We start from the raw sequence: 12,733 nt of genomic DNA on the forward strand, positions 1-12,733 counted from the left end.
AGTAGTCTGTGATCATGGCAGTTTTTTTGCATTGGTCGTGGATCATAATTCTGAATGTTTTAATATACAATCATCCATATGAATGCATTAGAGACTCTATTATCACCTGTAGTTAATGGTGCCTGTGATACAAATGAACAGGCTGCTCTTTGCTCTTACCTTTATGGTAAATAAACTAGCATTCTGGAGTCACAATAATTAAATAAAATGTAAATCCCTAATCTCATTTGGCTATTTGGACCAAGAAAGTTACCCGGCTATTACCTGTCTGGTTCTAATGATTAGTAATGATTTATTGTTCTTTTTTTTTTTTATTGTTCCAAAAGTGCTCTGATGTGGTGCCTTGATGTCTAATGAAAAGAAATTGGTCTTAAAAAGCTACTCATTGTTTATCCTGCCTCTTAGATAACACATTTTTCTTCTGATAAAATATTTTTCTTATTTATTGTTCGAAACACACAATATAGACAATAATTCTAATTCGGGTGCTGTTTTATTTAGTAGTGTTTTATCCCTGGTGCCTGCCTGTCTGCCACCATACCTCGGCACATAGCTTTACTCTGAGATAAGCCCCCTCTCCTGTGCTGGCTCTCCCCTGCTTTCTGTAATTTGTCTGCAGGATGCAGGTTTTCCACTGAAGAACGCAGTGGAGTTCTTACTGTGCCTTTCCGGTTCCAGCACAATCAAAGTTTTGTGTTTAGAATTGTCCTTGACATTCTTTCGTCCCACAATGGGGTGGACACAGTGTGCTGGAAGCCATGACATCATTATCATTGACACAGACTTAAATAAATCACCTGCATCTGGCCTCTTTCTGCTTATTCAAGGATTCTTCATCTTGTGGCAGAAAGTGCTCTTTATTTTCACAAACCTTCATCCCAAGGGTCTGGAAGATGCAAACTTTTACAAGTGCTTTAAAAACAAATATACTATGTGGTTTTAGATGCAGTATGCTGAGTAAGAAATGTCTTGGAAAATGTTTAAGGTTAGGCATGAAGCAAAAAGACAGCCAAGAGTGCCTTTCATTCAGAGGGGATACTCCTAACTTACATGATGATGTCCTTCTGAATATGGATTCCTGTGAAGCTTAATTAAATAGGCATATAAATAGCATTTCAAATACATACTTGAAAGGGCTTAGTGTTTCATTTTAATAAATTGAGCTTGATGTTCAAAAAACAAAAAGGTTGATGCTCAGTAAATTGAAGCAAAGTACATTCTGGGTAAAAATGACACCATCTCAGTTGCACAATCTTTGGTAAAAGAGGGTTGTAGCTAAAGTATTACTACAGAACGCAGGACACACTAGGTGCCAACTACACATGTGAATATGCAACGTTTAATCATTTGGGAAGCAACCACCCCCTGTAACTTCTCTTTACTTTTTCATAAGAAAATGACAATGAGGAAGGAAGTGCAGCAGAAATCTTGAACATTACCACTATTATGCAAAAAAAAAAAAAATGCTGTTAACTGTTTTCCCCTCAGTGACTTGATCTCTCAGATGGAAAACTTATGATTCTTCTGACTCTTGGCTACCAGAAATCACATGAGAGGAGCGAGGAAGAAAGACACAAAAGTTATATTTATATCTAATACTGAACTTCTCAGAAATACCTTAATTTAATTCCTTGCAGAGACTAATAAAAATATCAGATGAGGGAGCCTTTCAACCAATCAATTATGACAATTGACAATACAATATTGCTGTATATTGAACGCCTAAATGTTTTATGCAAAATGTCCCTGTGAAAAATGTTTCTTAAATAAGAAAGAAGTCCAGGGCCAAGACTGAATTTAAAGCGGTCATAGAATTTAAACAAATATCATTCAAATTATCTGACCAGTATTATGCCCAGGGGCATTATATTAGCCTAATTTATATATGTGTATTTTACCTTAAGAGGCTCATGATTTTTCAATTCTGATCCCATGAACAGATATGCTGCAGGATACTACTTATAAAACATATATTTTAATTTTGCTGTAACATTTGCTAGAATCTGTTTTTCTACCAAATAATTATGACTGAAATGTGATAAGCAAAAATGGTCAGGATAAATTTGGGAATTCACAGAGTCCTATTTATAAAGTTTCTCTTGTTTGAAACAAAATGATTATCACAGAGAGATATTTATCCTGGATCGTGTTTGATTCTCATTAGTATTGTTATTGTAAAATTACAACTTTTAAAATCCCATGTTAAATTTACTTCCTTGCAAGATTTTTAACTGTTAGCTGTCCTTCTCTGCCCTCACATATTCTTTAGTTTGGTAGGCAGAAAATTCGAGAGTTCTACTTTCTAGACTCTTCCCATTAAAGACATTACAATTTTAGAAAATTACCTTCTATCATTTATAGATCTTCAACTTCAGTGCTACATATTTTCATCTTCATCAGAACATTGAGCTGTTCTTACACGTATATGTTTTTCCTCAAAAATGACTATGATTCCCTACTGGGAAATAAATGGTAAGGAAGAAAGCTATTTATGGAGTGGTAAGGAAAGGAATAAAGAAAATATGTTTTAGAAGTTTATATAAGACAGTGAAACAGGTGTTTTCAGTACCTCTGGGATGCTTTTTTATAAACTGGGCATTTCAAGCTCTGGTATGTAGAATTAGGTTTTTTTTTTTTTAAATTTTGCTTGCATAGATTAGCACCATCATAGCTACTTCAAGGAGAGGAATAAAACATGAAAATAAAATAAGAAATTCTGACTTGCCTCTGGCCATCCAGCATTACCAGAGCTATAGCAGCCAGCGTGCCTTTTTGTCAGTGCAAATACTTAGTTGCTTTTGACTCTTATTGAAAAAATAATATCTTTCCCCCTGTTTGTCACTAGAACTGCCACCAGAAGAAAAGCCCTTCGTTTGCCCCAAATAAGCACCTCTGTTTTTCACAGCTTGCAGTAATGCTTAAAGTAAATAAGTTCTTGTGCGGCCAGCACCATTGGATTCATTCAATTGCCTGAACAAAGCTATTGTTTAGAGGTTTACAACAAGCCTTTTCTCTGTTTCCTTTAAAAGAATCTTCCTTGTTCCTGTGGTTGGCATGCTTAGTATAGTAAGCTTTTCTACAATTTTCAAATGCTAAAGAGAATTTTCCCCCACAGAAGAAATGAAGGAAGACTATGACACTATGGGGCCGGAAGCCACGATCCAGACCGCAGTTAACAATGGTACAGGTAAGTGAGTTTACCACGCCAAGGTCATGCTCGTCCTGCATCATGTGGACGCAGTGAGTCAGGGGCAGGAGCGTTGACCCATCCATTTGTATGTCCATGACTTAACAATTAAGTCAGACTTTTACAAGACTCTTGATGATTTCAAATCAGAATTCTCTATTTTGATATTTTATTCAGCAAATATATCTTTTATTCTTAAACCCCTAATTTGCCTGTGAAAGTTGAGAAAACTGAACTGGATTAAAAAAAAAAAAACAACTTTTCAAAGCATTAGTTAGGCAAACTTTTGATAGTAATTTTTATTTTAAAAGACTGCTTGAATATAATTTGAAAATTGTAATGTAATAGGCTCAGCAGTAAAGAATCTGCCTGTAATGCAGGAGACATGCGAGTTCTAGTCCTGGGTCAGGAAGATCCCCTGGAGGAGGAAATGGCAACCAGCTCCAGTATTCTTGCCGGGAAACCATCCCAGCCCCTGGGGTCATAAAGGGTTGGACACGACTGAGCACTTCCAGTCACCACTAATATTAGTCATTGAGATTCAAATGATATGGTGTAGTTTAGATTATAAAATGTTTTTGTAGAAAGACAAACCAAAATTCTGTGAGCATTCCTCACAAAACTTGATCGTCTGAATTCCTTTCTATTCTTTCTCCATTTTATTTCTCAGTACCTTCTAGTTCCCCTAAATAATATTTTCCAGGCAAATGTTTTAGAGAGAATAGAAAATTTATCTTCTTTTTTGATGAAGCTAAAAAATTGCAGTAATAGATAGTGCATTGGCTTGTTCTACTACTGCTATAGAACAGAGTTTCAGGACAATTGTGACATTTCATGTTCTGTCCCCAAAACTGAACAGCATCTCCCCTCACACCGTTGCGTGTCACTAGTGCAAATGTATACTGACTCATTATGTTTATCTCTTTTTTCCTAGATAAGGCTAAGTATGTTTTGTGTTTCAAACAATCCCTCATACTACCATGGCAAATATTACCATTGTGCCCAGTGTAAGTTAATCATCGAAAACAAAAGCAAAAAAAAAGAAAAAAAAGCACATAGCTATTTCCACTCAACTCACCAATGGAAAAAAGTCACAGTTTTAAGAAGCTTTAGAAATGTAAATAATTAAGATATTCATATCTCCCTTATGTTGAAACACATCACAATAGACGGTTCATGCTGTGCTTCTATTTAGAATGCTCTTATTAATAACTTACCAGGCAATAATTTGCATTCTTAGATGAAAAATAAGAGAAATAATAATTTCAAAAAACTATTGTAAATTTTCCTTCATTTGAATAATGTCGACATGAGGTACAAAAATGAAACTGTACACTATGGGATTATGGAGAAGGTATAGAATTAGGAACCTACAATCCTAATTTCTAGCTACACCTCTGACAATAACTAGACTGTGACCTTGGGCAGGTCAGCTACCCTTCTTGACGCTCGGTTTCCACATCTGAAAAATGAATAGGTTACATTGGTTTCTTGTTAAGAATATTTCTAGTTTTAATATTCTGTGTTGCAGTGGTACCATGACCAAGTAAAATAGAAACCAGGCAAAATAGCTTCATATTAGAGCATAATAATAAAGAGTTACCATAAATTAGATACTTTTTATAATGTCCCAACTCAGGGGATCAAAAATGGCTTTATCTTCCTGTTAAAGACAAATGTTAAATTTCAACCTCAAGCATAAATAAACTCTAATTTCATTAACTTTATAGGTGTTTAAAGTGTCACTAAAGTAAATTTATCCCACAGAATGACAATTTACTAGCTGTTTTATTCATTTGAAGTCTAAAGTGAGGTTAATAAAAATGCTTCCTATTCAGAAGATTTAAAAATCAATTTTGAATGTTCCTTCACCTACCCTTAAGATATCCTTTTTCCCATACCACTTATTATTACTTATAGTTCATATGTATTCAGTCAATAAATAAATTAATAAGTATTCATTCAGTGTCTTCTATCTATTCACTTTTGTGTGCACATATGGTAGAAGATAGGGCAGAAGTCTTAGATGTGACTGTTATTTAATTTGGAAGATGCGACTAATGCACAAGAAAAAAATAGTAAGTGATAAGTGAAAATATGTGACAAATATGCCACAAACAGTAAGAATCATAATTATTTCAAATTACAGAAATATGAGAGATTCTATGAGGTGAATATTCAGAAAAGATTTCTTGAAGAAGGTGAAATTCAGACTAAGTTCATCTTTAGTAGTCATGAAGGAGTGAGGAAGGCCTTTCTAGCAGGACAGGAGCATGTGGGCCAGAGGAAGCAAATTGTAATATCCATTCAGAGGATAGTGAGTAAGAAGATTTGGCTGAATCAGGGAGTTCTAGGAGGCAATTCATGGGAAATGATGCTGGACACGTAAGTTAAAAGTAAATGGAGAATGTAAAGCAACAGAGAAAAGAGTTCGGGGCATGTTTAAACTACCATGATTTCTGTGAATAAAAACTAGACTTTGAGAGACCAACTGAAAATCCTTGTAGTTATTCAGGTGTGAAGCGACAAAAAAAGCCTGTTCTCGAGTAGTGACAGTGGTGAAATTTGTAACCTAACTTTTTCACAACCAATAGATTTTCTGGGTAATGAAATCAAAATGACTTCAAGATTACACATCTGCATGTTTAGAACATGGCAAATACTATTTCTAGATAAACAAGAAAGAGACCCAGTTTTGAGAGAACTTGACCTTGTCTTTAGACAAGTATTTTTATATAAAATTTATATATACATATATGTATTCTTTGGAAATGAGGAATTGAAACCCAGGAAGTCAGGGTGAGAAAGATTTGAGAGCCATGTAGATATATTCAGATGGTATTTAACATCATGGGCTAAAACGTTTATGATTGAGAGTGTATTTATTGAAATTGGTAGAAAGCTGACGCCAGGGCTTCTGGTGGGTAAAAAGAAAAATCAAATTCATTAAAAGAAATAAGACTAAGAGATGGAAAAATATTAAATAGCCAGACAGCAAAGAAAGAAAGTTTGGAACATTTAAGATTCAAATGACTGCAACTGAAAGAATCCTGAGCAAATAATTGGAGTTGGTAATTTGGAATTTACTGGTGATCCTCTGTTTAGAACTCTGGCATTTTAGAGAATAAACACGTATTTCTTCCCAACCATAAGTTTACTTCTTATCCTTAGCATCGTTTTGGATGCTAAAACATGTAAATTGAAATAAGACATCTTTAATGGTTGAAGTTGCCTATTCATGGAGCATCTCTTTCTCCCCACCTAAGTCCTGCTGATTAAGATCAAGCTATTGGCAGACCTTCCTCTTTAGCTATCCAACTGTAGTGATATCTTCCTCCAGTGAACTCTTATAGAACAAATCAGTTAAACTTGTTGTAGATGCTATAGAGTGTCATTACTTAATGTGTTGTTTTTTCCAAATTAAATTGCAAACTCTGAGGATACGGATTGGTTTTAGACCACCATATAGTCTGTGAGACTGCCTTAAAATTAATAGTCTCAACAAACAGGTTTTTATTAAGAATGAGTATGAAATTCTTTTATATCAGGTACCATTTTTTCTTTTTTAATTAAAGCAGAACAAACAGACATTGGCATAGATAAATTTTAAACAGGTTAAGCACATTTTCTGATAAAAAGTGTTGTTATTAACTGGAGTAAGCTGTCAAGAGAAGACAAAGAAAATGTCTCTATTATTTCTGAATATTCAACACACAAATTTCATTCCTAACTGAAAGTAAGGAAAAGATCTCTGAATTTCCTACTCAAGTCTACAAATCTATTAAACAGTAGAATTTAACCAAGTTCATATCAGTGGATAGAGTAGTCTTTTAGAATTTAAAAGTAGCTCCTTCCTAGTATAGTCTGCTGAGTTTAAAGCTGTAAGGAGTAGTGGGAAGGACTTAGCTGAATTGAATCACAGAATTTGAAAATTGAAAGTTATACCACGGAACAATTCCTTGACTGTAATTTGATAGCTGAGGAAACTGTAGTGAAAAATGCCACATAGCTAACTAATACAGATTTGGGAATAAAATCTAACTCACCTCAGTTCAGTTCAGTCGCTCAGTCATGTCCAACTCTTTGCGACCCCATGAACTGCAGCATGCCAGGCCTCCCTCTCCATCACCAACTCCCAGAGTCCACCCAAACCCATTCCATCAAGTCGGTGATGTTATCCAACCATCTCATCCTCTGTCATCCCCTTCTCCTCCTGCCCTCAATCTTTCCCAACATCAGGGTCTTTTCAAATGAGTCAGCTCTTCGCGTCAGGTGGCCAAAATATTGGAGTTTCAGCTTCAACATCAGTCCTTCCAATGAACACCCAGGACTGATTTCCTTTAGGATGGACTGGTTGGATCTCCTTGCAGTCCAAGGGACTCTCAAGAGTCTTCTCCAACACCACAGTTCAAAAGCATCAATTCTTCAGTGCTCAGCTTTCTTTATAGTCCAACTCTCACATCCATACATGACCACTGGAAAAACCATAACCTTGACCAGACGCACCTTTGTTGGCAAAGTAACATCTCTGCTTTTTGAATATGCTGTCTAGGTTGGTTATAACTTTCCTTCCAAGGAGTAAGCATCTTTTAATTTCATGGCTGCAGTCACCATCTGCAGTGATTCTGGAACTCAAAAAATAAAGTCAGCCACTACTTCCACTGTTTCACCGTCTATTTGCCATGAAGTATTGGGACCAGATGCCATGATCTTTGTTTTCTGAATGTTGAGCTTCAAGCCAACGTTTTCTCTCTCTTCTTTCACTTTGTTCAAGAGGCTCTTTAGTTCTTCACTTTCTGCCACAAGGGTGGTGTCATCTGCATATCTGAGGTTATTGGTATTTCTCCCGGCAATCTTGGTTCCAGCTTGTGCTTCCTCCAGCTCAGCGTTTCTCATGATGTACTCTGCATATAAGTTAAATAAGCAGGGTGACAATATACAGCCTTGACCTACTCCTTTTCCTATTGGAGCCACTCTGTTGTTCCATGTCCAGTTCTAACTGCTGCTTCCTGACCTGCATAGAGGTTTCTCAAGAGGCAGGTCAGGTGGTCTGGTATTCCCATCTCTTTCAGAATTTTCCACAGTTTATTGTGATCCACACAGTCAAAGGCTTTGGCATAGTCAATAAAGCCGAAATAGATGTTTTTCTGGCTCTAAGTCACCTAAAATATCCTTTACCCTCAGAAGGTTTTTCCCCACTCTGAAGAGCTGATCATGCTAGAAAGTATGGTATCATCTTTGACTCCTACACACTTTACCTAATTAAAGAATTTGTCAATTCCACTATCACAAATACTAAATACCACTTCTATTAATCTGCTCATTTTTTCACTCTTCTAATTTAAATTTTCATCTTTCATTTGAGCTATTACAATACCTATTTTACTAGACTCCCTATTTTCGATACCCAATTTCTTTAATCCATTCTTCAAACAAAGTTTGTTTGAAGTTGTTTTCCAAACACAGGGCAAATAGATAACTTCCTTCCCTTCTTCAGTTCATATTCAACCTTGTATCTCTTTGTTGCTTTCAGAATGAGTCAGCATTTCAGTTGATTTGGCACCTTTCATGATCTAACCCCATCTTGCCTTCAATACTACTTCCCAGAATATGCCCCAGCCCTGAAAGATTGTTGACCCTTTATCCTCCTTTGCCTTTGATCATTGTTTCCCTCCTACCTGGAAAGCCTCTCATTCTTTCCTAGCTTGACAACATCACACACATTCTTAAAGGCCATCTCCATCAGGAAGCCATCTGACCTTCTCTTTTTCAGGATTTACCACTCATCCTTCTGAGGGTCATTCTCTCTCACATTATACTTAGTCACCTGCAGGTGTGTTTCTCCCCATTAGATCGTAAGCTGCTTGAAAGCAGTAATGATGTGGAATTTTGGTCACTTTCTCACCACAGATCCTAGAATGGTCCTGAGTCAGAAAGAGTATTTGAAGAAATGAGAGCATGAATCAGAGAAAAACTACACTTGGGCTTTTCTTTTATATTTACAGGTTGACATACTTTTGACACCTCACCTGAAATATTTAGACGTTTTCATCTTCCTTTATTCCAGTCCCTCAGATAAGGAAGACTCAGTTACATTTGGTTGGTCTCTAGCCTTCATGTGCTTCTCTATTTGGTCTGTCCACGTTCTTCCTATAATCCATTTCTCATGGTCCAAATTCCCTTCTTAGATCTTTAATAGTCCCCCAGTACCTAAAAGACAAAATCCACATTTCTTCAGATAGGCATTGAGCGGCATCACATCTCACCAGTATTACACTCTGTCAGACCAAATCCCTGGGCAATATCAAATAAGAATCACATTTATACTACATCTGAATCTCTCCCCATGCTATCTCTTGAGACCTTAATCTCTAACTCTCTTTCCTCCAATTATCTGAATTCTACCTACTCTTCTGTTCTTCACAACCATCTCACCTCCCATTTCCTTAATGTGGTCATCCTTGAACACCCCAAACCACATCAATCTCCTCCTTCTCTGAAATCCCACAGCACTCAGGCGCACACCACTAATTTTAGCATGTTGAGTTGTTCCTCTTTATGTTGTTTGCACACATTTCACCTGGTTAATTTCATGGAGACAAGCAATTCCTTAAGCTATAAAATAGGGATATATTAACATGGTACGTACCTCATAGGACTGTTAAGGCAATTAAATAAACAATGTATGTATTGGCCTTAGTATGTGTCCCCCAAATATTTGCTTTAATAAAAAGATTATTCCCTGTTTGTCCCAAAGTACAGCAGTGACACATGGTATGCATCATGAACTGGTAAAATGAATGAATGAATGAACAAATGTTAGGTGGAGAAGAAATGGACTCTGAAAAGGGAAGTCAAAATAGGCAAGAACATTTACTGTGATGAGGATTAAGTCCAGTATTTTCAGAAAGTAAAACCAGGATTTAAGTCCCTGAAGTAAGAGTAGCATGTCACTACTTTTTTACAACAAAGTTAGGTTAGCAGCACAGCACAATTAATGTATTGCAAGTAGAGCATTGCAAACCCTGATTTATAGTAATAACTTTATATGTTGCATTTAATGTTTTTACACTGCTTCTAATGTTTTAAAAAATGAAAAATGTATGCTTTAACACATAAAGAATAAGTTTTCGCAACAAACCTTACATCTTTCAGATATTAATCAAATTCAAATTCAGAATGAAATTACTATGTAGAATTCTTGAGTGTATTTTTTAAAGCTATTTTCTAAGAAGATTAGAGAAATGGAAAAACTTGGGAGCATTATAAACATGAGTTTGCCTACGTGTTAGTAGTAACAAGGATCTATCTTAGGTTCATGGTGATCATTAGCATTAATGCGTTTCCACGTGCATATCAAGACCTAAATAGGTCCCTGATGTTTTCCTCTTTGAATGTGTGAAAGTTATATTTACTCAGACAATCTAACACTCTTGTTATAAAGAGCTATTAATAACCACCTGCATCTTTGCTTCCTTTGCTGGGAAAAGGAAAACACCATACATCTAGGAACTGGGTAAGGCCAATTTAGGTCTCAGTTCTTAATTTTATATAACAGAAGAAAACTGTTGTCCAAGAACTAACTGTATTGACTGTAGCTAATAATTGTTAAACATACTCTCAATATTTTAGGAATAATATATAAATGCTTTCACAGATAAAAAGCCAAAAGTTATTTTCAGGTGCTCTGATTCTAGAGTCAAATAAACTACATTTGAGTTTTGTCTCTACCAATTGCTAATTTCATGAACTTGAGTATAAAAAGCCTTTATTTCTACCATCATGCATCAGTAAAGTGGAACTAATGATTCCTAGTGTACGGAGTCTGATTGTAGTGATTAAATGGTATATCCTTTTTAACCAAACAAAATGGTGTATCATTTTTAAAGTACCAAGTATAATGCATAACATATGTTAGGTATTCACCCTCTTTTGGTTATTTTTCTGGTTTGTTTGCATCTATAAATAAGCTTACCCATTTTTTTCTAAGTATTTTTTATTTCTTTGGTTGCACTGAGTCTTAGTTGTGGCATGTGGGATCTAGTTCCCTGACCTGGGATCTAGTTCCCTGACCTGGGATTGAACCCTGGTCTCCCGCACTGGGAGCTGGTACTCGAAGCCACTGAACCACCAGGGAGGTCCCATGCTTACCCACTTTTATGCACTGAGAGATAAATGTACTCTGAACTATTTTCTCCCTTCACACTGGCTCCTCATTAACTTCTCTAGAATCCAAAACTACAATATTTAACAAATTTGTAATGGGAGGACTAACCAGTTGATTTTGAGAGACTTAGCCAATTAAATTCCTTTGACATCTTGGAAAACTACCCAGACAAGTTGTAGGACAAATTACTTTTCACTGCACTAAAGCTGCATTTGAAGTTAAAATAGGAAGATTAAGAAGGACTAGCTTAGCTTTCTATCTCATTCATCTTTATCTAGCATCCTGTTTCTGAATGTAGAAGAGGATTTAGTAGTATTTATTATATTTGTGTATAAGGATGTTGAAAGCTGTCAAGGATTTTTCCTTCACTTGATCAGTGACTAGTATCAGAGATCATATAAAAAATATTGGCACTGATTAATGATGAATTAATCAAAAGAGAGACAGAGGAAAAGGCTGAAAATGTAAAAGGAATTGAGGTAAAAAACGGAGTAGGTTATCAGAAGAGTTGTGAGGGAATAGCTTTAGATGGTAGCCTTGGCTGTGAGCAGACACACATCTTTTCTAGCAATAAAATCAAAAGAAGAAGGGAGAATGATAGTAGAGAGACTTTGGTTGAATTTTAGGTAGTTGATGGAATTCACATCACAGAAGTTGCACTCTTGGAAGTAGGGAGAGAAAAAGAGACCATCAATTGACAGTACGGGAATGGACATAGGATTTTAGTTGGGCAAGGCAAGAATGATATAAGAATAAGGTGTAGGAATGGAAGTGACTTCCAAATTCAAGCTGAACCAAGGCAGGCAAAATCAGAATCGGTGAAATGACCTGAGGGACTTGTCAGGGTCTGATTATCACAATGAAGTACCTGTTTCAGGAGGTGAGGAATTGAATGATGGGATGGAGCAGCAGGCTGAAATCAGAGAGTGAAAGTTCCAAGTTTTGCTCAAAAAGATGGCATTGTCCCAGGGTTGGCCATACCCAGGAGTGGCGGGCCATCCCTGTGCTTGGACTAGAGAAAGTCAGAGCACCAGCAGCCGGGATTCTGCACAGACTATGTGTTCAGTAATGAAGTTCTCCAGAATGAAAGTAATGACAGCCTTGGGATAAACATTTTCATGGGATAAGTGTCATCTTACTTGAACTGTATAGGTTGTGTCCTAAGACATGATAGTGAAAATGGATGACTTAAGACTTCAAAAAATTACAGTTACAGACTGGAGGCTTTTTGAGGGTCAAGGTTAAGTTTGCTCTTCTCTATATTTTCTCTCAGTAGATGCAGTGCTTATACAGCCTCGATGGTTTATAAACAGGTTGCTTTTCACATTAAAGCATAAATGAATAAACAAAGAAGTGATGAACAAATTGATAAAACAGGC

General features: G+C 36.2%; 1 protein-coding gene across 2 annotated transcripts in view; it reads left to right on the forward strand.

Moving 5' to 3' along the window:
* The window catches only part of ZEB2 (zinc finger E-box binding homeobox 2), a 131,228-nt gene that overhangs the window by 91,325 nt on the left and 27,170 nt on the right, over positions 1 to 12,733 (forward strand). For both annotated transcript variants that reach the window (XM_061135316.1, XM_061135315.1), the window contains one exon: positions 3,116 to 3,187. In XM_061135316.1, the coding sequence (XP_060991299.1) occupies positions 3,116 to 3,187 (72 nt within the window). The remainder of the gene's footprint in view (positions 1 to 3,115; positions 3,188 to 12,733) is intronic.

The sequence above is a fragment of the Dama dama genome, chromosome 33 (genome assembly GCF_033118175.1).
Source record: "Dama dama isolate Ldn47 chromosome 33, ASM3311817v1, whole genome shotgun sequence".
Classification (NCBI taxonomy): domain Eukaryota; kingdom Metazoa; phylum Chordata; class Mammalia; order Artiodactyla; family Cervidae; genus Dama; species Dama dama.